General features: G+C 38.5%; 2 protein-coding genes across 3 annotated transcripts in view; one reads left to right on the plus strand and one right to left on the minus strand.

Annotated features, from left to right (window-relative positions):
- TBCD (tubulin folding cofactor D) overlaps positions 1–5,613 on the plus strand; it is a 134,531-nt gene extending 128,918 nt beyond the window's left edge. Inside the window, exons 39-40 of the mRNA XM_076353800.1 lie at positions 2,711–2,795; positions 5,124–5,613. Coding sequence (XP_076209915.1) covers positions 2,711–2,795; positions 5,124–5,135 — 97 coding nt within the window. The 3' untranslated portion in view covers positions 5,136–5,613. The remainder of the gene's footprint in view (positions 1–2,710; positions 2,796–5,123) is intronic.
- QTGAL (queuosine-tRNA galactosyltransferase) overlaps positions 2,451–27,397 on the minus strand; it is a 134,784-nt gene continuing 109,837 nt past the window's right edge. Inside the window, exons 9-14 of one of the 2 annotated variants that reach the window (XR_012996616.1) lie at positions 24,509–24,644; positions 14,498–14,566; positions 12,634–12,708; positions 7,104–7,192; positions 4,735–5,261; positions 2,451–3,050 (exon numbers count right to left, since the gene is read on the minus strand). Coding sequence is in view for 1 of the 2 variants with exons in the window: in XM_076353802.1 (XP_076209917.1) it covers positions 7,112–7,192; positions 12,634–12,708; positions 14,498–14,566; positions 24,509–24,644 (361 nt within the window). In the remaining variant the exon portion in view is untranslated. Of the gene's footprint in view, positions 5,262–7,103; positions 7,193–12,633; positions 12,709–14,497; positions 14,567–24,508; positions 24,645–27,397 lie in introns of both variants that reach the window. The other variant, XM_076353802.1, reaches the window with a different exon arrangement.

Below are 27,397 nucleotides of genomic sequence, written 5' to 3' on the forward strand. Positions count from 1 at the left end.
TAGAACAATCTAGTGTGTTGTCCCACTGGAAGTGGTGTGTACAAAATCACCACTAGGTAAAGTAAAACATCTATATTTTTCTAACAACATGAAAAGGGAGGAGATCTTGGAAATTCTCCATGAAACAGAGAGAGACTGGGCTGTGCAAACAGTCAAACTTCAACTGCACAGACAGTTTCTTGGCATTTATGAGCACTGGCAGGATTTTGGGAAAGGAAGGATCTCTGCAAGCTGGAAAACAACAGAATTAGCAGAACAGCTCAAACCTCCCATGAAATGTAATTGCTTAAAATGCTACAAACGTTGTATTCAAGCAAATATTTTGAATTGGAACAGTTTAGATGTTTCCCAAGCATATTGATCGCATGAATTAAACAACCACTTTTATATAATGTAATTATTCTTTTTACCTACTGTTACCTGTAATGTTGGCTTCTTCCAAGCGCAGGGGGAATAGGGTCTCGTTCTTCATGAGCAAGATTCACCGAAGCAGCAAAGTGTCTTTCCGGGGCGGGAGGAACTCATTCGGTCAGCACCCTTGCAGTGACAGGAGGGGGGAATACTCACCATAATTTTGGCACTGTTTTTTCCTCTTCTGCAAATTTTAGCATTGTGCATTGTAGTCACCTGGAGAAGTTTATCAGACTGCATGCCTCGGGTATTTGAGGAAATACGGAGTTTTAAGATACTAATTAGTTTATTCGTTTTGCTGCCACATTAAACATTTTTCCTTGTTGCAGACGACTCCTGGGTCATGGGCCTACTAGCCCCACACCCTGCCTCAAACAGTAGTCAAAGTTAATACATGAGAATAGACAGATATAAAAAATACATAATTTATTTAGTCATCATATTTAAATGGCTTTTTGTCTTCATTCACATTTCATGGAAATAAAATTAACCTAGACATGTTCAATGAACAAATATACCTTAAGGTTGTGGTTTACACATTTTCAGACTGCATGCTTACATTATTTAACTGTTGTTTAATTTCTATTTTATTTCTGTGCTTGAGCTTAAATAACTTAGTTTTCTTTTCCCAAATACAAAGTTTGTCATTGTAAAGGGGTGGCTGCTGCTATTTTTCTCAGTTTTCCAGTACAAAATTAGAATAACGGTCTCAGATTTGACGAATTGGTTATCAACAATTTGCCTATTGTTAAAATGACTCGCTTAACTACATATTGATGTTTAGTATTGTGTTTAGTGTGAGTCAGTGCTTGCTTATGAAATCTGAATTTAAGAGCAGGCTTGCTCAGAAGTTACAGAAAGAATTTGTTAACAGAAACAATTGAGTAGGATTAGATTACTGCTGTCAGAGGGATGTTTACAATACCAAAGTTAGGAGTGGTACACACCAAATTGCTACAGAAAAAGCCGTGGTAGTACAGCTCTACTCATAAATGGGTTACTAAACCAAAGCAAAATAGTTCTGAAAAACCACTTCAGAAAACTAAATATTCTATTTTCACCTTGTCATTTTTAAGGTGTGACTGGCTGCCTGTTTTGTTCTGTCTTAGTTCAGGGCTTGCTCTGAGTTCCCTGTTGCAGTATGTCCGTTGCGCTAAGACTAAAGATGAAAAGCAAGTTTACTTAAAACTTAATTGTTTTATCTTGGTAGATTTGAACTGTTTACAAAAGAAGATATTTGAAGTCCTTGCTGAGTGTCAGAGCGAGCTGCTTGTTATTCTCAAACTCTCTCAGTGCTAGAACAAGCATAGTAAATTCTGAATTACAGTAAGCATTAACATTAGGAAGCCAAATGAGAATTAATATTTGGGGAAGATGATAATTACTGGCATTTGCATATTTGTTCCTTGTTGGAACTACAAAGAGTTTATCATACAATTGTGTAATTCAGAGTGTAAACAAATTACTCTATAAATAATAACTCTTGTTTAGCTACGAGAAGGTTTCTGGTATTAAATATGACAAATTGTCCAAGGTGCCTAAAAAAAAAGTTCAGGTTATTTCTAACTTGCCCTTCATGCTTTTTCTGTGTAGTTTTGGACTCCGTTTATGTGCTAAGCGTTAAATTTTTAATAGCCCATTTACAGTTGTTACTTTAGAAAAACAAAATAAATCTACTGAATTGGTGAGTAATACTAGCAGTCTCACTGCATTCCGGTTAGAGCGGTAGATTTTTTACAACATGGAAAAGAATGTTGTCTGTATGGATTTTTGGCATTTGGGGGCTTTTTGTAACTGACGGTTCTTGAGGAAATTATCTCACAGACATCATGCTATTTCAGAAACTTTTTAAAAGACTCACAAGTTCTAGGTCTGGATTTTCTATTTCAGGAGAAAGCTTTTATAGATTGTAGGATGTTCTCCAAATCCAGTGACATTTAGTTAAATTCTTGATGTCAAGTTTTCTAAAGCAAAAAGGAGCTATAAATTCAGAGAACAAATTAGCGAACCTCTAGTCAAAAGGGTTGTATGTGTAAGTGTTATTTTTTTTGGAATACAAAAACCTAGAAGAATCGTCTGGGACTTTATGGTTTATCTGGCTTGCTTAAGAGGGTACAAAGATGCGACATTTTTCTTGAAATGTGACACAACAAAAACTTCTGCAATGTGAAATGTACGTGAAAGTATAGGTGCATACATAGTAATATAATAATAAAATGGATGGCTTAAGAAGTTGTATGTATGTAGCCAACTTCAGGTTTTAATTTTTGAATTAACTGGAAAATACTTCCTCATGCAGGGAAGCTGAATTGCCAGTAGTAAGAGAGAAACGCAACTATCTCTGTGATCTCATGAAAGTGCCCAAACCGCAGCTGGTATCCAAGGTAAAGTACAGAAATGTGCTCCTGAGGGTTTCTTTTTTAAAGAAACATAGTAATGATCAATTGTTCCACCAAATCTACTGTGTACTTCTGAGCAAGAGATGCAGTTCTTCACTGGTGCATGAATGTACCAATGTCCAGCAATTCCATATATTCCGTAGTAAGCTGTGAGGACGTTCCTCCTGCTGAAGACTGTTGTCTTGAGCTCTTCCAGGCTCATTTCTTGAAAACATTTCAGACTTGCAGTGTGACAGCGTACTTAGACAAAACACAAGAATGAAATAATACAGTACAGATGTTTCAAAAACTGTTCATCTGCCCTTTCTGGGGAAAGAAGGAGGATAAAAACTTCCCAGTCAATTTCAACAACGAAATGATAATGTGGCTGGTCGTGCAAGCCACAGAATTCTAACACTGCCTAAGAGGAAGAATATAGTCTAAACGTTAATACATTCATAAGACGACAGACATTATATCCACATGTAGGTCCCATTCCATTTTAATGCCGATAGTTTGGAATTGCCCATCTGCTCAGGATTTCAGAAATACCGAATTTTCTGCTTTGGTAAGAGTTCCTGAGAGGTTCCTTTCCTCTCTCTCCAAAGATGAGGAGGCCGAATTATTACTGTTTTAGAGAACATGTGTTACAGTTTACGAAGAAAAATTATTTTTACTTTGAGTATTACAAGACAAGGTGAAAACCCTTGATGACTCAAGGCTACTTCCCTAATATCACAGGCATCCACAGCATATAATCCATTCTGTAAACTGATTAAGCTTAAAAACAGTGGTATCTCAATTTATTCTTGGCCTTTGTAATTTTCATTGTTCTGCTTTCATACTTCTAGAAAGTTTTGTCCTTTGTAATTAGTTTAGAATTCAGAAACATCACCCGTGCAGTCTTCTTTCCTAAGTTTTTCCTAATAGAGGGGATCTTCATTCCCTTCATTTTCTCATTAAAGTATTTGAACACCATTAAGTTTATTTTCATGACTAGAATTATGCGAAGCATTATTTTGTTGCCCTGCACAGTTCCATTGCAGAATTGCATTAGCCTTTTTCACAGCTGCAGCATCTGTGGCTGAAAGTCACCGAGTCTTTTCTCCTTCAGAGCATCTAAAGGTGATCTGAGCTAACGGCACGTTTAAAGTGCTTGTTGAACTGGCTCTTTGTGATATTACATGTGTACGTCTTTGAGGTCAGCCAGTTCTTCCTGTGTGATATTCTGATAATCCTTTACACTGAAGATGCTTCCTAATGTAAGTAGGTCCTATGTTTTGAGTTGTCATTGAGATATATATATATTAAAAAAAAAGGTATTAGTCTTCTGACCAATTTTTTAAATATACTTAAGACATCTGTGAATAACCTTCAAAGACACCCTGCTGTCCCCAGAGCAGTTTTCTCTGCTCATCTTCCTGTTCTTACTGTCTACAGCTTTCTGCTTTTAGTACAATTTCAAGAAACCCCCGACTAACATTTTTGCAGTTTTGGAAAACAAGAATCCGAACCTCTTGCCCATCCAAGGCATTGTTTTTAGAGCAAAAGTTGACCTGAGCATTGCTGTTTCAAGGCTTTCTAGTCAACTAATAGAAATGTTATGTTCAAAATGAAGATGTTACAAGATGAATTCACTGATCTCAAAAAAACTTATTTCAACTCCTTAATTATTGGAGGCTGAGAGAAGCCTGACAAGTTAGGAGAAAACTGTCTCTGATATAAACAAAAGAATAAGAAATAGCCCAATAAATACATACAGATATTCCAGACGGAATGGTTACAAATATATCATGTGAAATCTGGAAGTTATGTGGCTGAATTTGGAACTTCACCTCTTCCTCCTCTTTTAACGTAAGTAAATAGTTAGTATAACTTTTAGCAAAAAGTTAAGCCTGCACCTGCCCTGAGAGCTGCTGGAGTTCACTCCGAGAGTGATACTCACTGAACTTGAAGGAGTTTTCACAGCTGTCCAGATGGCCCAAGTAGCAGCCAGTTTGCGCTCACACAAGAGCGCACAACACTGCTCTTCTTCAAGAGCTCACATATCCTGAGAACAGAGAAGAAACAACAGGGGAAGCCAAGCATAACATTATGGAAAGTGAATGAAGTTAATTTCACATGAAATCAACGCTTACTTATCATTCCTTTAAAACTTGTACAAATTAAAGGGTAGTTAAAAATGAAGGTGTTAAAAAGAACTGTAAATATTACAGCTTTGTACATCTATATTTTCTTCTCCATTTAGTTTGCTTAATTACATGATTGGGATACTGTTAAAATAGCAATACATGCTACTCCACGTGACCTCTCTTCTTTCTTTCTCTCTTGTAGAGTTCAGCATAATGAAGTTGCAGGCGCTGGCTGCTGGTTTGTGAACTGAAGCTCTTGGTTTGGCTGCCATTAGGACTGGAAGAGTTTGTGCTGCGACATTCTGACAAACTGGATTCTCAGCACGAGCTGCGAAGTGCGCTGTTTAACAAAATAAGAGGCAGAGATTATGTCTTAAAGCATTGTGCAGATATGCCATATGAAGGCAGCAAAGATTCATTATGTTTTCAGTTTTAAAAGTCATTATCTGTAGCCACAAGATGGCGGTTTCTCTTCATACTTCTGTCACAACCGACCTGGGGTTTTCTGATGTCGGTGATTTATACTTCTGCAACTCTGAATGGAGCCATTCAGCCTGAGCTTGCTGTACACACATGAAGTATTAAACCTGGCTTGCTGCATTAGTCTCTTAAAAGAATTGTTTTTCTGCGTTAAGAATGGCAACGCTTAGTGATAATGAAATCTTCCTGAACATAAAGTATCTCTGTGGCTACGTCTGTCATTCTTATGTCACAGTCGAACAAAATCCGGGTTTCACTTCAGCTAAAGTCAAAGCCTCTCTTAATAGCCCTTTATATAACTAATTCAAGCAAATGTTTTTGTAGTAAACTAGCTTTAAGGACTGAAGCTTTATTTTTTTCCCCTTGAAGAATACAGAGGTGACTCAGTACTTCAAGCAGCTGCTAGGAATTTAGACCATTTCTTACTGACTAGAAAATGAAATGGCTAAAACATTTATCTTCTTTAGTAAGACTAATGTGATGGGGAGGACAAAGCAACATGATACCCTAATTACACTGTGTTATTTGATGGTTCTAATTAAATCCCACTATCCCAGCACTTCAAGTAGAACAGTGGCTTTGTGTGTGTGTATACACATACACATACACCCCCCCCATGAAAATTTGAAAGGAAGGAAAAATTCAGGCAGAGGAGCTAAAAACAAGACAGTTTCTCTGTGAAGTACCTGCTACAAACTGCAGCGATCTCCTACTGCAGGTGTACTACAACCTGTCTCACTTTTTTAAGAGTCTTTTTGCTTTTTAAGAAGATAGATAGCTGTAAATTCTGTAATCCAGTACTTCTTAAGTATACTTGCAACCTGGACTGGCAGATGAAATTCAATGTAGATCAGTGTTATCCACTGACTATTAAATAGACAGTACTCAATTCACATACTGTGTGTCAGACCGAGTTGGCCATGTGGCTGCACACGCCAGAGGGGCTGCGTACAGGCATTACTGCAGAAGAAATACTACTGAACCCACAGCCTCTGTTGTTACACTGTCATTAAAATGGAAGTTCCTAGTACGTTCTCCAAAGATGTTGGGTTTGCAAAGTTATACCTATAGGTCCCTGCTGCAAGAAAAACACGAGTTGTGTTGGCAAAGCCTGCTTATTCAAAAAAACCTGAGAGGGTCCAGGTCTGTACGTACCATCATCTGGCTGCCAGATGATGTTACAGACACAACTGTACTTTTCACGCAGCCCTGAATCGGAGGATGCCACACTTGAATCTCAGTACTAGCCCTGCGCAGAGCTTCACCTCCGCAAGCACCAGCTGCTGCTCCCCGTAGCAGGAAAGGAGCCAATCGCGGGGAATGGTTGAGGGCCCCCGGCAGTGTTTGACAGAAACCTCTCTTTACACTTCCAGTGGTTACAGGCTTTGCTTGATGCATTTTTAAGGCTTCCCTATGGTAACAGTCCTCCTGTAATCTTAAGGCCTGTATTTGATGGTTATTTAAATTAGAAATACAATTTAACAATCAAACTGAGTTTGGTAAACGAGTGATGTGCAATAGTAAAATGAGCAAATAGCATTTTCCGTGGTGTAACTAGGACCTCCCTTAGACAGGGGTTACTCAGCACAAAGATTAATTTAATGAAGCACAAATTACTAAAAAATTCTAAACCTCTGAACACTTTGGACTTCCTACACACAGATACCTAGAGGATAACACAGCTTCAATATCACTGCCTTACCTTGGTTTTTAGTTAAAGTGATAATAATCCATCCCTTCCTTCAAGTTCAGCGTGTTCAGGTTTGTTTCAAATGCTCCACCTGTCAAATCCTGCGAGGGAAGAAAAAAAGAATTAGACCAACCAAACTCATCTCGGGTTGTAACAGGTTTTGGTAATTTGGTTCTTTAGACCACAGAAGGAAGTCCCTTTTGCAGAACTAAACATAAATAAACCAAGGCTCAGAAATGTTTCCATTCAAAAATTAAGCGTATGCTGAAAACCTGGTGTTCAAATTAATATGTTTGGGAGGGGGGATATCAGACAACTTATTCTCCTGCGGCCGTGTAGAGCACAAAGGCTATGCTAAGCACAGCTCTGCAGATAGCTATCTGCACACTTTGTTTTCTAAAAGGCAGGCGTTTTCAGAGAATGGACCAAGGGAATGAGTTTGACAAAAGAGCAATTTTTGTAGATTTTTCAACAATGATTAGCTTGTCCGACGAAACAAATCCTTCATCAAGCAACTGAAATACTTTGCATAGTTAAAGGTGTTTCCTTTTGAGCCCTAGTTAGTTACGTTAGCTGAACAGGAACCTGGTAGGGTCGCTCCATGAGCAATCTTGCAAGGCAGTGATGTCATTAAGAAAACATCCCCACTTCAGCGTTTCTGAGCATTTCTACTTTGGTCTTCCTGGAGTCCTTAATTCTACTGATCTTCAGGAACATCACCAAAAAAAAATAATGCATTAAAGCTCACAATACTACAGGCGGTAGGTGAAGAGATTGCTAGTGTTCTTTTGGCTGGCCCCGAGCAGCAGTATTGAAGTTTTAACAATGCACAACAGTACTGGCAGGTGTTTAGGACAGGAAGCCACAACAACAGTCCAAGTGAAACCGTGGAATTAAAGGAGGCGGAACGCTAGGCTTTGGCTAGAATAACTGGATTGAAAAAATTGCTCTGGGATCTTTAATGAACCTGAGTTCAGCAACTAAGGTTTCTGTCTCACACGGAGCGCTCTACATCCAGCTTCCCAGCTCGCCTTGGACCCATCAGCTGAACTGCTTCTAAACACGCTCATGGTACTTGGGTGTTGCTCGGAAGCCTTCCGTTCAAGGAACATGGCCATCTCCATCATCGGGGAGTCTAGTAACAAAACAAGCTGACCCGTCTCCTCCAAACCTCTGCATTGTTTCTGCTGCCTGAATTTATACAGGCAAGGAAACACTGCATGTGTACGTTTCATACCTCTTGCCCAAACGAGCATGCTGTGCCTCAGGAGCACAGATTAACTCCCCTCTCTCCTATACGATTCTTACCTACCTGCCATGTTCTTCTATTTTCACTAGCAATGCCAAAAAAATACAAAGATGACATAATCTGATCCAGAACTTCAACACAAAACATAACCACCAGTCATAAAATTCGTAATTGAGCTCCGATGTTTACTAACCATAAAAAAAATAAGAATAGCTAATGAATAATTTGGAGAAGGGCAGGAAAGGGCCCGTGGCACCAGGCTTTTTAAACAAGGGCTCCACTTACCTAAGTTAACCAATTCTTATCTGAGCGATAAGGCCCCGATTGTGAAAGATGTTGAGTACTTTTTTTTTTTTTTTTTTTACTTCTTGAAATCATGAATGCTTGATGGTATTTAATACTTTGAACGACTGGGTCCTAGTTTCGCAATTCAGTTAAGATCCCAAACTGTCCCTGGTCCATCTGCAAAACCTACCACTCACGTCAACAGGGAATTCTACTCAGAAATGTAGGCCTGGATTACGACCTTTAGTCTCTGCTAATGATTTCATAAACCCAAGATTTCCCAAGTTAGGACACAGGGTACGAAACAGTTGCGGTTTCAGCTTGCTGGAAAATCAACCTGCTGTAAAGAAGGGTTAATAAAAAAAATATAAAAAAGCCCAGATGCTAAATTAAGCAGGAGAGCTAAAAACAAATCTTTCATTCCCAGAGCACAAGACTGAGGTGACAGAACAAGGCAGGGTTTTACAATAACTGGTCTAACAGTAAATTTACTGAAAACTTTATACAATAAAACTAGTTTAATTACCGAGACAGAAAAATAGAAAATCCCTTTCATTGCAAGCACTTGGAATCCATGCCAAAACAGGGCACAATACATGATTTCTAAGCGTTTTGCTTTTACCTCAAAGCAAGAGAAAACACACAGTGCAAACCCTTAGGTGAAGTGGGACTGCAGGCTGCTAGACAATTTTGACGAGCTAAAGCCACGATTTTATTCTCTTCAGCAAAAACTTACACGCAGAGAGCAGAATTTCAGCTACAGCCCTTTGTGAAGCCATTTTCAAATGCAAACTGAGCAAAGCTCACATAGGATGACTGCTTTTTCAAAAATGATTTTATATGGTAACAAAGTAATGCCAACGCTAGCAAGGGAGGAACTGCCTGAAAAAATAAATAAGCAAACACTGCTCCAAGTACGTGGCCAGTGGAGTTGTTTCTCGCAAACAACCCACTTAATAAACATATCTAATCTTCAAAATTACCCTCTTAGAGCTGCATATAAACATGCAGGTTCTGTCTGTATCAAAACTAAAAAATAATCCCCTACCCTGAACAGCAACATAAAAGACAGTAAGGCCCCAGGACACTTTCTTCTTCAGAAGGATGGTGATGAACTTACATTGGTAAATAATAAAGCTAAATTTGGAAGTCTGGGATGTTTAGGAATTTGTTGGTGACTTTTGTTTAAGAAATTCGCTAAGAGGATCTGCAGTGAGTTCTGCCTTACGTAAACTTCCAGCAGTTCCATGAACATGGAGCTAAGTTGTAGCTGTTGCGTTGACAGCTGTCTACACAAGACATGTCCGTATGGTCACTGGGGTTTGTGATGCTTGCTTGCTGCATGACCTGAAACACAGAGCTGGGTAAAGCTACTTGCCCTAAGTAGTTTGAAAATACAGGTCATTTGTAACCTCTCAAACACAGCAGTTTTGGTTTTGCCCCCACAGTACGCGCAAGGATAGCACCCCTTTTGCAGAGAAATTTTATGTCTCAATTGTAGTCTTTCACATCAGACTGGGACTTTAACTTGTAACAGCAACACTTTTTGCACAGTTTGATTTGATAAATCTGGGTGAATAGCATCAGAGAGGCAGCGATAGCTATCGCAAAAAAGAAAATATTTCTCATTTGATGCAGCCTTAATATTTTATGTACTTATCCTCTATCCTGCTTTTTCCTATGCTCCCACTTTCAAAACGCTTGTTGGAAGAAGAAATGTAGAAAAGCAAGTGGAAAGTTTTGTTTTTAGCTGTTGCTTCATGTGTGGGCTGCACAGAAAGCGCCACCTTTAGTGGTCAGGTCTAGAAGCCTGAAAGCTGCTGCAGACAGATACCTCGATATTTTAAACCACAGACATTTATCAACTTGTTTTGTTTTGGTAGAAGACTACTTTCCATGACAAAACTACTACTGAAAGCTGCGGCCATTTCAATCCGCCCACAACCTCGCATGTAGTAAGAGTGGGATTTCACGGGTTCTGACAGCCTCCACGAAGACTCCTAACAACAGTAGTAAAATACAGCAAGTATGACAACAGCTGAAAGAGGTTGCTAAAAACTATTCCTTAAGATCAGCTGCAAAACCCGATGGTAGAGAAAAGGAGCGTCCAGATGACTTTGTTCTGGAGTGGGACTCGGAGCACTGCTGCTTGCTTCCTGAGACTCTCCGATTCCTTTTCTCTCTCCACTGGGTTTTATGCTTCCTACACTTTTGTACAGATATATTTATGGTTTTTATTTCTTTCTTACGTTGTCTGTCGTTTCTCAGGTGATAACAGGGTATTAGGCACCGCTAACAGAAAAATTTGGTTTCAGTTCTTTATTATAAATTTGTTTTTCTAACAACCTGATTCTCTGTCTTCGTAATATTAAAATAATAATATGGTATAATGACACAGGTGTACCGTGAGGTTCGTATTATTAACGGGTATCAGTATGTTTAAAATCTGTAGAAAGGTAAGCTCCATTATGGACTTTTATTATGTTGTTACGCAAGTTTATTACCAGCATTGTTCTTGACTGGCCACTATTTTGTTTTCCCAGCATATAACGCTGCGGGGACTCCATGCGCATTGATCTTCATTTACCTCGGCACTAGGGTGTTTTTGCCATCAGCTCTCATAACACCAGCTTCCACAGTAGCCAACTGTGTAATTCAATCATGAAGTGAGAGGGGTAAGGAGGTAACTTGCCTGCAGTTTCTAGAGATGTGGCTCCATACGAAAGGCCATTGACTTTCTTACATTCTCCTAAAAAGTGAGCTGCTTCAAAGACAGATTTTAGAAGCAACTTTACAAACTCTGAAACTGTTTCAAGTAGGTCAGACTGTATTTCCAAAGAAAACACTGCATATTACTTAAACGATACTATGGCCTATACTGTTCTGTGATCAGCAAGTAGAAAATGCTCAGTGGCCGTGAGCGGAAAAATAGACTGAAATCACAACTGAAGTCACGGACCAGAGTTTTCAGGCAAGATGTATAATAGTCTCATTGTAAGGGCTTCGCAAATTAAACGTGCTTTATAACAGGTTGCACAGATGTTTTGTCTAGGGACTTCCACCCACCATTATATGTAGTATGAAAAATTAAATTAGTTGTAATATTACTAGCTTATCCAAGAGCTTATCAACCAACAGTACATGATAATGCCCTAAGGTACTTTCAGTCTTTCTTTACAACTCATAGTTATGATCTCAGAGTTGATCGTAAAGCTGGGAGTGCTAAGTTAAAAGCAGACTGTACCAGATGTGATGAGATTTGGCTAATCAATCTCTGAACAGATCTAGTACAGCATTAGAATGTCAGTGTTTATACGTAGCTACAGGTTTTAGTTACTGTTAGAGACTTCTTTACTAGCATTTGCAACTAGAATGTATTTGCTATTTTGCTTTAAAACTTCTGTGTTATCCCATACACTGTGCTTTGCTATTGTAAATATAACAGCAAAATAACTGGTTATCATCTTCTAGTTATGTTATTAGGTCAATTAAACCAGCTGAAGTAAGAAAGTTACCACAGTCAGGCACAAAAGAGGCTCCAGAATTGGCAGTGCCAAACAAAATGGCGTGTAAGGTCCGAATTAAAAAACAAAGCCTTGCCGTTCTGGTGGTTTAACCTCAGTCAGCAACTGAGGCAACTAGGAAGAAAATTAACTCTATCCCAACCGAAGCCAGGACACATACATAGGGCTGCACAGTATTAGGAATAAGCGAGGCCAGGTGGCTGACTGTATATGCTCATTTGTGTATATAATGTTGGGCAAGGAAGTAAAACAGATCCAAGCTCCTTTACAGAAGCTGTACCTTTTATTATTCTTAATACTACTTTACTTAACACTGCTGTTTTAAATCCCTGAAATACTCTGCACAATCAATTTGATAAAAAAGGCCATTCAATTGCATAGTAGAAGCTTCTGGGAAAAGCTACTTACAGTAAATAGAAATTCATGTTCATAAGGAGCAAATACTGATTTTGCACATAAAGCCAAGGCTAAAGGTGGTTCTCACCAGCTTCACGCAGATAATGAAAGGTGGAGTTGCGTCTCTGAAGTGACATATAGGAATTTTTGGTTTTGGTCTCTCCTGCAGGAAAAAGCAGTAGACTTCAGTAGAGAGGCACACAGGATTACTTGTTAGCTTAGTTTTAGGAGCTACTAAACACTAAAAGGGGAAAAAATTACTTTGAGACCTCATGCTAAATAGTCCAGCTGGTCACATGCTTCCGCTCATTATTTTGCCAGTCGTTTCAAGTACCCCTTATTTTCTTACCATAATCTTTCAATACAATTGTGTTTCTTTGAACGAAGTTACACGTTACACCAGATCTGAATTAAGAGCCTTCTGCTGTTGAAAGGAGAAGGTCTCACTCCTCTCCTCCGCTGCTTCTTCCTTACCTCCAAGCTCTGCTTTTAGCCCTTTCCCAAACAATTCCCTCTTTGATCTGATTGCAAGGTATGCTGCTTTAATAGCCTACCCCATAAAAAAATATGTTCTTTCTTTTTTTTGGCAGGTTAATTTTCTGCCACTTTAGTGAGCTGCATCAGCTTACTGTGCCATCAGAGAAGCATCAGAGCAGGCACAATAGCAGATACAAAGGAGAATCTTTCCCTCTCAGTGGGAGCTGTTAAATGGCTTATGCCCAACTGGGACTTCACCATGGATCCAAGCTGCAGAATTTTCTAAGGAATCACAACAGGTTGCAGTACAATCTTCTTCACGACTGATCTGAGAGGATGGGTATGTCTCAGGAGGACAAATGCACAGGATCTGTAACAAATATGCTGACAGTATTACTGCACTGGTAGTTAGTGAGGCCTCGGTATTCCAGGTCAAAATCCTGAACTCCGATTGCTTTCATGCGGCTGAAAGCACTCATCTTCCAGTATAGAATTTGATTTTACAGTTACCCTAGTCTAACCACAAGCTGTATCTGAGGAGGTGCCCCTCCTCTCCCTCTACCCCTCCCCTCAGTCCTACTCCTATCAGATATAAGGAACACGCAATCTCAGGGTAATTTGATTCACAAGATAACTTGCTGGAAAACCTTTTATTTTGAGGGTTCCTTTTCTGCCAGATAACTGAATCAAGTCATCCTTTAGCCACAAGATTGCTAGACCCATTATAAACAAAGCAGTGGGAGTGCGTGGCTGAGGCCAGCGAGCGCAGTCAGACCACCCCTGCAGTTAGACTGGCTAAGCTGTAATGTCAAATTGCACTCTCGGAAGACTGTGCTCACAGGATCTGATCCAATGCCCAGTGAAACTAAGAACTGTCTTTTCACCAACTGTTGTAGGGACTGAATCTGGATGAAGCTTTGCTCCTGGTCTTGAGCTAATTGCTATCATGAAATTAATACTGCGACAACATTTTTTTTCTATATGGATTGTTTATTGGCATCTAAATACCATGCTTCCTTGTCTAGGGAATAAAATGTTGCCACCTACAATTTTAGGCTCCCAAGGAACCTATCAGTTTTGTTCAGATACGGTATAATATACAGATAGGTTACAATTAATCACAGAAGCTTTCTTTATTTTAATAGATATTTGACTTTTAGCCATCATGAGCCAAATTCTACTCCCAGTTAAAAGAAAAGCGTCAGTGAAGGCATTGTTTTACCCCATCATCAGAATCCTTTCAGAGTATATATATTTTTGTCTTTCTAAACTGACTTCAGTGAGTGTGAGGTCCGTAGTTCTGGCTCCATGGTTCGCATTCCAGGATCAATCCCCAGCTATCTAGTCTTCTGTCACGGCCTCCTCATCAAAATGAGTTGTTAGACAGTATTTAAAATCAGTGATGTGTTCTTTCATCACATTTCCCAGAACACTTCTAGATCACAGTAAAGAATGCAAGAGTACTTATAACTAACCTCAGATTCTTCATAGGTGTAGAATCCTTTTGTTATTTTCTTTTCATCAACATCACAAAATGCAGTTACCTGGCAAAAGAGAAGCAGAGCATTTCAATACCATTCTTTGGTACCAGCAGATATTTCACCTGTAGCGTATCTACGTAAGTAACGCTACAGGCATGTGAATGAACACGGGAATAGGGCAATGCACCCTGGTCCTCCTACGGAGCTTAAAAATTTATTAAATCCTTTCCGGGTGTATCTTAAGGAGATGGGCAAATTTTGTAGCTGTCTATGAGCACATTATGTTTTTATGAACATGAGAACAGGTAATCTAAGCTACTGACTGCGTAAGAGAAAACATCTATGAGATCATCAGCTTCATCCTCAGCAATATGCTAAGTTAACTGAAAACAGAGACTAGCCTCCTCATTTCGGCACTTCCACTAAACACCTAAGATTAGATAGTACAAACCGTCCTCGTTCTGCCCACCACAAGCTTATAATCTCCCACCAGATACCTCAGTATAACAGTGCTGCGCTGTTGCTTTGGATGCTCTGGTAATACCAGCCTCAATTCTAGGCCATAACACACCAAGGTTGGGAATTTCTATGGGTTTGGACTTTATTTTTCAACGGAAATGTTCAGCAGATTTGGTGTTTAAACACTTATGATTACTGCTTCGTTTTGGTTATTCTTACTGTAGTTATGGAGGCATTATTTGCAGCCCTAGTTGCCAAATATTTCAGACGGTTTTTTATTTGCATTCCTCATAAATATGCAGGCAGATTAAATACCTGCAATCCAAAATACAGTGGCCTCATTTTTGAACCATTAGGTTGCCACTAACATTTGGGAAGACTTTTTAAAATAAACATAGCTATGTTTTCCTCTGACTTCCATTGGCTCTATTTGTGTATTCTGCACAGAACTCTTACACTGAAGCAGAACAGTTAAGAGATAGTTAAGGTCTTGCAGAAATCAATTATTCTGGTGAAAGCTGGATAGCAGTTTTCCTATCCTTTTAATTGTTGCATTAAAAATTGATTAACAACACTTACTGCTGAGAAAATTTGAAAAGCCAAACAGCTGTTTATTAATTTATTAAGTTAGAGAAGGCTGCAAAAGGCTGGCTTGCTTTCTGTGTCTACAAATCTCTCTCACACGTTTTCCTCTTGTGATTAAGAGAGTTTTCTTTTACCTAAAGTGACCTCATTCTGTTTGTGCAGAGGAAAAAACTGACACGAGAGCACTGGTGTCATAATGCTAAACTTGTGTGTCCTTTATTGCTACCTCACTCGCGATGCAGAGTGCCACCTTCGCAGCCCAAGGGCAAAACTGCAGAGGAACAGAACGGTGTTAGATGCGTGTTTACAGGCAACGGCCAGATAGAGCTGCATTCTCTTGAAACATAAAAGATGTTTCTACGTCAAAAATACTTCGGAGATATTTCCACTCTCCAATGGAACAGTTTTCTATCCAAATCCTTAAATACCGTAATTATCAGTTCTTTCATTAAACATCAATGGAAAGAGAATACAAACAAAAATATCAAGGGACTACAAATATGGCTAAACACCACCACCACACAAAGTCACTGTGGAAAATACAGCTAATACACTGGAGGGGGTGGGCAGGTTCCAACCTCCTTGGAACCACTTTGCGGTAGACATTCATACCTGGAAAATAGGTTGCTTGAAAACACGCACCAAAAGAAAGAAAGACCAGAACATTAAGGAAACATTAAGTTTTCACTTTGGGGCTGTAGACTAAAGGAATCGCATTACAGGCCAGCTGATCCAGACTTTTGCTTTGGACGCTCCTGATGCAGGGATCGCACTACGGAGCCTTCCCCCTGTTTCAGGCGTTATAATGGAAATGGACAGAAACGAGGGAATTCAGGGCAGTCCCAGGAAGTTACTAGACATCGTACAAGGTCTTTGTGGCTGATGCAGGCTGGGTGAGACAGTAGCAAACACAAGCAACTCCAAGCACGAAGACTAAGAACGAGGATCTTTCTTAGGCTTTCTTTTGTCTCTTAAACGCAAGTTAATACACTTTACATCCGTGGCCCTATTTCCATGCCCACTGTAATGCTTTATTGTAGGTGAAAAATCAGGTGGTGTGAACTGAGCACAGTAAACTACATCCCAAAATTTCCTCTACCCCTCTTCTATATGCGTACATACATACACATACACACCCTCCCCTATAAATATGCATATATGTGAAGGGAAGCAAGTAGAAGCCACTGTGGAAAGAGAGGTTACTTAGCTGTATACTTTTCATTCTGTGTTAACCACCTTTAAAATTCTCAAATATTCTGAATCTCAGTTCCACCATTAATGTTTTACTGTCCTAGAAGCTGTGATCATTATAAACAAAATTTAGCAGGATATGTCTTCACTGTCAACCCAACAGTGTTTTGGGAATAAATACAGTCCAATACATTGACTTACCTTCCAATAATTGGAGCTATTTTTTCAGCTGCTTATACTCTATTACAGATTTTAAAAACCAGACCAAAACACCAAAACTTTTGACATAAGGTAAAGTGAAATTCTATCTACACTTTAATGTCAGTAACCGAGAATTCAGCTGTAAGATCCGTGCTGGGAAGTATCACACTGTTCACCTTCAGCATGTTATAATCCAGTTAACAGAAACCCCTGGCTGGTGCACAGATTTCTTCCTAACATGCATGGTGTTAGAGAACCAAAGATAGTTCTTGTACCACTCAATTACCAATAATCATAATACTTCCTCTCATCCTGTGCCGTAACTCATACTACCACGCGTAGAAAATTCTGCAAACTGCCTTTGCCGTACTAACCACCCCCAGACGACCTAGCACACGGAACTCCTGCTAACAGCAGCTGCGTGGAAAAAAAAAACTTGACAGGTAAGGCTGTGACAAATTTCCCTTGGAAGATGGAAATGACTCTAACCTTTTTTTGAGTTACCACTAAGGTATCTCTATGTATAATTTTCAATGGATTCAGCCAGCTTAAATCTGATATTTACAGTATTATAAAACAGGTCAGACTTGAGTGGGCAATTTTTCTGCCAGACTGTACACCATGTGGGTGGCCAAAATGTAAGTCAACTATTTTTCTGACACACACTATTTATTTTCCAATTAAAGAAAATCTATGGCTGGAGTCTAAATACAGGACTTGCGCACAGTTGTTTATCCTATAAGGAGAACTCAAGGCATCAGGCTTATATGAGCTATTTACTTTATACTATTAGGATAAACCCAGAGTTACCTATTTATTTTCCTGCATTAATGGGCTTCTTTCTTGTTATCTTTTATGAAGACCATCTATCCACACATGAACTACCGTCTCCCAGGGAGGAACCTATGAATTATAAAGCTATAAAGCAGTCTCACGTTGTTTTTTTTTTCCCCCTCCTTCTAGCAAAATGGCTTTTGCAATGCCCCTGACAATATGAAACCACTGAAGCTTACAGAGTCCTCAGATCACACTTCAGTTTTAAGAAAATATATAAATGACTACATATTTTTGTTTCGAACATCACTGTATGAAAATCTGCACAATTCCAAAACAAACAAAAAAAAGGCTGCTATTTCTCTCTGCTAAAAACTGGAAGAGACAGCTAGAGATCTGTTATATACAAGTACATAATTACTGTAAGTAATTTTTATAAATATGGATTGCAACATACATTAACAGCAGTGTAAGGGAAAAAGGAGAAATAATTTTCTCCCTCATAAGAGCAAGTTTATATGGCTCAAAAGAGAAGGTATTTACTAAAAAAAAAAAAAAAAAAAAAAATCTCTGCTAGGGGAAGACACATTTGAGGAAGATAAAAGCACTTCTCTGGCTGGTTCTTTTTAATAAACACAGCAGCTGTGTGAAGGGACACACAGGCTGGGACTATCAGACCTCCCTGTGGTAAAAGGAGATTAATGGGCAGCAGATTCATCCTTCTCCAAATGTACAATCTAGGAAGACAGTAAGAGTGGGCTTGGGGTGCAACTGTAATTATTTAGCTCTTTGAGCTGTGCTACTATTACACAAGAATTAATAGTTTGTTTCATACTTGACTTGTTTACTGCCTTGTTGGCTACTGCAGAGGATGCTTCCTTACACTTCCCATTCCACTCAGATTTCCTAATGGAAAAACTGAAAGATTTCATCAGCTTAATAATGTCCTTTTATGGTGAAATGATCTTCACAGGATTTTATTCCCTCGTCTTATTTTCACCTGTGGTCTGCTTTAGGTCTGCAATGATCATTTACAGAAAGCAACAAAAGGTAACCACAGCAAATTCTCGAGATCTGTTCTAGCCGGAAGGATACGAGAGGCAAGTTTTACAAGGGAGAGTGAATAACTTAATAGAGCATGACAGAAAAAAATGGACAACCCTTTTGATAAATCGTCACCTGCACATTGTCTCCTCTCCCTCCTCATTACATCAATTGGACTCATAAAATTTATCTTTAAAGAAGACAACCTGCAAACTCTCTACAAAATCCTGTATGAGCAGATCTGCCCTATTGCTTTCTCTCCACATCTCATGCAATCCTTGATCCATTTTAAACTTCTAGTGACCCTCTTGGTTCTTCTGTTTATAATTCTTTCATTCAAACTTGTATAAAGCCTCGGATGCATGTTAATATACATCTCTGCAAAAGTTAAACCAATTTTGGCCATTCGTGTCAAAACAAAGTAACTGAAAGCATTATAATGCAAATTTAAATAGATACAGTTAATGACAAACAGAACAAGAGACACAGAGGCATAAACATCTTCCAGTACACCGCAAGCGGAACCATGAAACTAGCAAGCAACTCCCTGTCACAATCCGAGTGATTTTCAGTATCAGGTGCTGCTTTTATTTCACCTCTTTAGCGTTACAGCCATGACAGAAGCTGTGGGTATCTTTAAATTCCAAGCACGCATTTCATGACTCCATTTAAAGACACTATTCCATTAAAGACAGCAGCATCTTCCCTCTTTGCACATATACATAATGAAGTTGCTTCAGAGAATTTTAATACCAGAATCCAACATGCAAAATAAGCTTCTAAATATTGTACACACAAAATTTCCTTTATTACATACAACATACAACTGCCTTTATATGTAAGCGTGGGGACTAGTTGCATGTCTCATTCCTCTAGAACAGGTGACTACAATAGTTATGCCAGTAACTTTTCCAGCGTGCATGCCTCTGTACTGACAAAACAGACATTGCAAAAAGCACATCTTCCCGAATGGAAGCAGCAGGGAGATTTCCCTGCCATATTTCAGCATGAAGTATTCGCCTACAGTCCAAAATGAAGCCTCTATTTTACCCCGTGTCCTTTTAGGATGCTTTATACCTGGATTTAACTGAAGCTTTCAAATGTCATCTCTCTCGTCTTGTTCTGTAGGCTCTCTTTTAACTCGCTTTCACGCTGTCATTCTATCTTTCGCTCCACAGTCAAGGTGGGTGTAATATTCTTCCCTTTATTTATGTCTCTGCTTTTACATGTCCCCACTTCAGTCTCTCATACTGCCATTCATATACTTTAGAGTAGTTAAAATGCTACAAAACTTAAACATTTCTTGCTTTTGTGAGTGAGCTGAAGGATCATAGTTGAAGTACATGGTTTAGTGATGTTGCTCATAGAAAAAGGTGAAGAGAAACAAACAGATGATTTTAAATGGTTAATGAGCTAGGAAAAAGGGTGTACAAAATACTTTCTTGAAGCTTTCAAGTTTGCCACTGGCAGATAGGGTTGTCATAGAGAAAATTCATGGACTGGCTGTGTTTCCATGCTACTAATTAGCTGATGCTTATTTCGTCCTTTCCCCCTCCTTTTCTGTTAGCTACTTGAGCACTATTTTCAGCTATCGGAAATGACATAAAATGTTAATGCTGAAGTTCTCCTTTTAGCTAAAGTTTTATGGAGAATAAAAGAGCAGACAAGACAGCTCAGAAACCCTCCAGGCATATGTAGCATCCCAAAAACATTTGGTTTCCATCTTCAGCTGCAAATTATAGACAAGACGGATGTGTTTTAAACAAAAAAAGGTCTGTTCGACTTCATTCTTGCAGAAATGCTAATACTGAACCACTGTCAACTGCGTGAATCGAGAAGGGGACAGCCAGGAAACAGAATTTCCCTAAGAATACTGAGATCCTGGTAATTAATTCATAAAAAATCTACTAGTTGAATAATTTTTTTCTTGTGTTGCTGTTTAGCAAAAATACTGAGCCTTGGATTTTTGCCTGAACTCTTTGGAGACAAAGCATTATTTTAATATTCGCCATACAGATGTCTGAAGGAAAAGAGAGACTATTGCTTAGGTGTCTTTTTCTCTTTTAACATAGCCATAATTCAAATGCAGACTGTTTTGCAGACTAAAAGTAATAATTTGTTAGTGAGTAGGAGCATACACAGACTGCTGCTTCCTGGAATTGCCAAAATTCTGTTTTCTAAGAAACAATGCTGTTCAGCATGCAACGTACTTACACTTTTCAAACATCCCACAAAAAACTAGTCAGTGTAAGAAATAAATTGCTTTGTTTATCAGGTTCTAAAAATACTAGAAACATTCTTTATAATACAAGCTGTATGTAATAGGTTTGGCGGGGGTGTTATTTATTCTAGGAGTATGTGTCCCAAATTTTCTACAGGTACTTAGCACCAATTTAGAAAACAACCCTGCTCTGACTCCACATTCCGACGGAAATCAGTCTCATGACATCTAATGCAATTCTGAATCTCAATAAAAGGATGCAGCAACAGTGAAACAGAGCATAGGTGAAATTTTCAAGAGAGTCTAAACTGACTTAAAGTATAAAAACAACTGAAAGTAAATTCAGATAGTTAAATTGTAAAGCTTAGTTAAATTATACAGCTTATTTTGGCAATTTTACTTTCATTTCAAAGGGTATTAGACCTTTTAAGATCATACTGTTTTACACAACTGGACCTTCAGAGCAAAAAAAGGTAATTGTATTGATGTAATACATCATATTTTGTCTTCAGGGGCTTTTGGAATTGTATTTTAAAGGTGTCTATTTTACATAATTGATGAATTCATATCCCAAGGCCTCCGTTTACAAGACAACGCTAGATTCTACTTGTAGATTCAAAATTATACTGAATCTCTAGTGTTCTCGTAATTAACAGAACATATGAAAGCTTAAATCTTGTTAAGGTAGTCTTTAAAGGGCTGGAATACAGGAAAAGTATTTTATTGTTTTTAGGGCTGGAAAGGACAAAGCAACAACTATTTACAGCCTTTGTTCATATGGGATTTTAGAGTCTTTGGCAAGAGTTGTAGATTAGCCACAAAACACCTGAAGGATTTTTGAGGAAAAGTATAACATGGAGTTTAACTAGCCTCCTTTTACTGTTATTAATTTAGAATAAAATCAAGACTGCCATGAATTACCTACTGCAAATTTTATGAATTTATTTCCTGAAACTCCAGCAGCATAATCCTTTGATTACCACTTGGAGAAGTGAGATGTTTTAACTACTTCTACAGCCTTTTGCCAATGACTTACTATAGAATCATAGAATCATTGAGGTTGGAAAAGACCTCTAAGATCATCGAGTCCAACCGTCGACCCAACACCACCACCCACTAAACCATGTCCCTAAGTGCCACATCTACTCGTCTTTTAACTATGAAACATTAGGATGTCATTTAAGCTTCAGTTCTGACTGAGATGGATAGGACTTGGGATCCCACTTTTGGAAAAGCTAGGAAGTTACAATGGCAATCATAGTGAGCCTGAACAACTACATAAAACTAGTGCTTTAATCACCACAGATAACACTAATTTAATCAGAAATTAACTATCTAAAAGCTAGGCCTCTACTCTCGTTTAGGATGATACAAGTCACTTTCTGAAGCTATTTATCTTCGTTGGTTATTGAGAAAACCTCTGAATACTTCAGATAACGTGTCAGGCTTAGTGGATAAAGTTTGATTACTCTATATAAGGTATTAAGGATCAGACTGTGACTGCATTTTAGCAGTAGTTTTCTGCAGTACATTTGCAAAATGAGTCATACTTGGCATGTGCAATTGCATCTGTCATGTAAGCTTGCTAAATGTGTCTGGTACAGTATCCAGTAATTAATGGGTTAACGCTCAATGCAATATTTCAATATCATACTAAAGCATACTGGAATATGTGCAATTGTAGCCTTGACAGAAGCAAAACAGTATCACGGCCTGCAACACTGCCAAAGCAAACGTTATGTAAAGGTCAGCTGGAAAGAACGTCAAGATCCAGTTAATTAGAACCACACGGCCAGCGCTAGCATACTGGGGAATGAAGGTTGTTCCTTACTGACGACGAGGTAAGCTTTGCTTCTTTGGCAGAAAAATGGCAAAACCCGACCAATATTATTTTTCTCTTGCCCTTTTTATCACCTCTGCAGTGACATCTTCAAATTATCATTGTGTTTGCTGAACAGGATGTGAAGTCCTGAATGAGTCACCTATAGAAGTAGGTGGCAAATGTAACCCAAAGCTAGAGAGGTGTTCTATCTTAATCTTAGTCTCCATTTTGGCTTGGCACAGAAAAAGCTAAAAACCAAACCGAACCAAAGCAAAAAAAAAAAAAATCCAACACCTAAGATGGTGAGACACTGCTACAAAAAGAACATAGTCTATTTTTTCCGTAACATCTCAAAAATCCCTGCTTGCATAGTACTACCAGACAAGCTGCCATCTCTTCCCTTGGAACTTATTTCCTAGTTCTCATAATTCTGTAGGCAGAAAAGTGCAATGGTTGCTAGTGAGTTAGTGGAATTCACAAAGTGCTCTGCAAAATACTAATGAAAGAGAACATTTTCATAACCCCCCCAAAGCCATGTGCACAATGCACTGCATGACCAAGATAACTCAATACATTTAATGGATGGTTCTGTCCTCTGGGAATGAAGTAACTGACTGGAGACACATAGCATTTAATCTTCTTTCTTCATACAGTTCACCCACTGCCACATGATGGCAATGAAAGAGGGATGGCATTGGAGTATCAAATTCAGGTTCAATTCTTGTGTTGTGTATTTACTGTGTGAGTGTCTCCCATGATATTTCAGTAATTTTGACTATGGGTATACAAATTTCTTCTATTTTTTTATATGTGTGTGGTCTGAGGACCATTACATTAATCAGGTTTATATATGTATTTGTCATTTTGTCTTCCCATCCATATTTTTAAGAAAAGAAAACACATTTGGTAATAAAATGAATGTTCTGTGGTTCGTTATAAGAAACAGCCATTTGACATTAGCCCTAAAGTCTTTATCTAACAGAAAGTTATTACACAAAAGAAAATGCTATAAAAGTAAGGTATTTAAACTCTCAGACAAATCTCTCCTGAGAAATATCTGCCATTGCCAAATATAAGTAACCTCCACATTTTCAACTGATTGTAAATTGAATTAGATAGCCATGTACAAGAGTTTCTACTCGCCTGTTCACCTCGCACCCTCCCCCTATTTTTAAACAATCAAGCTTTTCAAAAGGGAGTTACGGTACAACTACTCCTCATAATACAAACCAGGTTGCTCAGCATCTGATAGGGACCTGTCCAGTATCCACTTAGGAACTGGGCAAATATTACACATGTACGAATAATCCTGGACAAGATAGTTTAGTTTTACACCATCCAAATAAAGAGTTATTCTACTCACCCGGGGTACCTGGCTACTACAATGGTGAGTTACGCAGTAGCAGGCCATAAACAGTTATGTAGAGTGTCTAACCTCTTATCATGCTTAGTCATCAGCAAGCAGGAACATAGGTGCGTATGTTGCACTACATACACACTGTATGCTCTAAATAATGTAATTTGAAAAGAAGAAATACATTATGCAGAATACTGAGAATTTCCCCAATTTATATTAATCATCAACTAGTACTTTGGGGACACAATATCTTATGAGAATTTTCCTACATTATGTTGGAAGAAGCAAGGAGGCATATGAAAGAGAAGAAAGAGGTTTTGTACAGATGTTACCCAACTCTTACTAGCTCACCTTTTTCCGATTAGCTAGTGACAAGCTTCTGTAGAGCTTCTTGCCTTGCTTGCCAGCATTCCAAATGGTGAATGATGTCCAGGAGCTCAGGACTCTGTCTTCAAGAAACCTGACTCGGTGATTCCAGATGGTTCCCCTGGAGAGTTAGAAAAAGGGTGGATTTTGACCCCTAAAGCTTTTAGCATTATTATATACCTATATGCATATGTACATACTCACATACGTATAAACCTGACCAAACTGATTCAACAAGATACAAAAAATCACACCAAAACATTGTACTAGCAATTTCCAAGGGAAATGTAAACTGTTGGTAGAAAAACAGAAATTCTGTGGAAGTTCTCAGACAAAAATCATTAGGATAGATTTGAAGCTGTAGCTAAACCACTATTATTTTCAAGAACCCTAATAGGAGATCACAAGAAGATGAAAAACTGTGGCTATGGTAATCGAATTCAGTACCGACAATTGCAACTGCCCACCAATACAGTTTGCCCATACCCGTACCCACCATACGAACTGCTCTATAACCCTGCAGTGCATACAGGCAAACCATCTCCTAAATCCAAGATGACCTCTTAGTGTTCCATCTGCCCGTGGATTCATTCTCCTTTGTCAATGCGAAGTTGAAATCTCACAAATTCAGTACTCCAGTCGACCCAAATATACAGCCCAGTGCTACAATGAAAGTCCATTTACATTGTGGTATTCGGCTGAAGTCTTCAGCGAGTCAGCTGAGGCTCTGAATCAGTGGACACCCGTACAGCAACAATCACTGAACTGCAAAATCACATGCAACACTGAAACTACCGGCTGTTACACACCATTCACACTTAGGAATGTGCACACGCACACTTCAGACCAAATAAAAGTTATTAAATTTAAAAGGTTCCAAAGTATTATTCAGCAGCAATACGAATGCGACTGTGCCTTTATTTGAAGATGAGTTTTATAAGAAATAGCATTTCTAGAAACAAAGAGCAGTGGAAAATTTTTCTTTTTCTTTTTTTTTTTTTTTTTTGGAAACAGTGGTATGCTTCATAAAACTTCTTAAAATATGCTTTAGAAAAAAAGAAAACTGGCAGATGTCTGTGTCCAATTACACCTTTATGTCTTTATATTTGTAATAAGTTCCACAATATAATTTAAGCCAAGCAATTGAGGTAAAAAACTGTGAGACTAACACCAAATGATGAACCGCTTGGCTTTGGAAACAGTGACAAGGGAACACTTAACATCTTTAAAAACTGAAGACTGGGTGGGATCTTCAACAAGTCCAACATATGTTCTTGGAAAGAGGGGACAACTTGAAGGAAAGCATTTCATTCATGGGCCATTCATCCCAACTGCATTAATTAATTCACTTTGACAATTACAACTTCTTGTGTGTGTGTGCATGTGCACATTTCTTATCACTTTCAATTGCTTTTAAAACAGCAATTCCCACCGTATAATGTAATATTTAAGACTACTTCATTTACAGTGGTTTAAACAAAACTGCCTGCTGTTAAGAACATCTGTTTTATGTCCAGGGTTCATTTAATATTCATTAACTAGGAACCTATCTTATACTTAATAAATAGTTTTCTAGATACAGTAAATTGATTTCCTCAATTTATGGTGTAACGGATGAATCTCCCTAATCTACATCTCTTGAACAAGGCACCTTGAGCTGAAAATTTCTTTCATAGGAAATTCTGATAAACACCTAATTGCCTCTCCTTTCGGAAAGCATTTCTTCAGACAGGTTTTTCCATTTGCTTTATCACGACAGAACACAATACGCTTTATAACAATTGTTACAACTTGTTCTACAAATTGTAATACATCTTGTGATCCAAGAAATTAGATGCTGAAATTAGTAAAAGCATTAACGGAAAAAAACTAGTCATTTTCCTGTGAGATCCTAAAACTGCCTATGGTTTTCTTTGTCTTGGGAAGCACATATTTTTTCCTACCAATATACCTTCGTCACAGTTCAACTTTGAGCCCCACAGTCTTCTGACTGTATCAAGTTAGTATGGAATTTAAACACCAAAATACTGAAAGAATATGTTATTTCCTCTGCTTCAAATAAGGCTTCCGATTCACAACTCAGCAGAGGTTATCGTCGGGCAGCTACAGCAAGCTACTTCGGGTCTGCAAGTGCAGTTTGCCATTGTATAGAAAAATCAAAATCCATTTAAGCTTCCTTGATGTTAGGGATCTAAACTGTCCAGGTGGGTAGAGAGTCAGGAACAGGAGCTGCTACAGCTATGCTGTTGCCAGTCGTTCTCATCAATGAATCAGACTGCTCCATCTCCTAGTTGCAGTTCTGATTATCCATAATCCTGTATGCATTACACCAGTTTTGGTTCTCTTACAAAACTGTAAATGCGTAAGTATGATCACTAGACATGTCTGATGATCTGGCATTACAGTAACATCTGACTTCTATAAAACATTTTCAAAATTTTCCTTTTTATAACGGATTATCAAATGTCACAAAGCCAAATTAATTCTTCTGAATTATTCTTACCTCTGAGGTACGAGTATAACATTTGAGGTTATTGAGGTTACTAACTTGCTCCCAAAAGTTTGTTAGCAAACTTTTCTAATATTTTACTGATAGCAATTTTGTGTTGTTCCTTCACATCCCTGAATTATGGTTTGAAAATCATGAAACCCTCATAGCACTAAGACATACGGATTCTTGCTGGGATTATTAGTTAGGTCCAGAGAGCCCACTTCACTTCAGCATGCGATTTTTGAGCACAGCCAAATCCTGCTTAGCACTTCACTATTGATTGTGGTGTGATAACTTGGAAAGAACTTCACACACAAATAAATGTACCCAAGAACGGTTACTCCATATAAAATTTCCGCACTGTTTTGAAGACTACGGCTGTG

Source organism: Aptenodytes patagonicus, chromosome 16 (assembly GCF_965638725.1).
Source record: "Aptenodytes patagonicus chromosome 16, bAptPat1.pri.cur, whole genome shotgun sequence".
Lineage (NCBI taxonomy): Eukaryota > Metazoa > Chordata > Aves > Sphenisciformes > Spheniscidae > Aptenodytes > Aptenodytes patagonicus.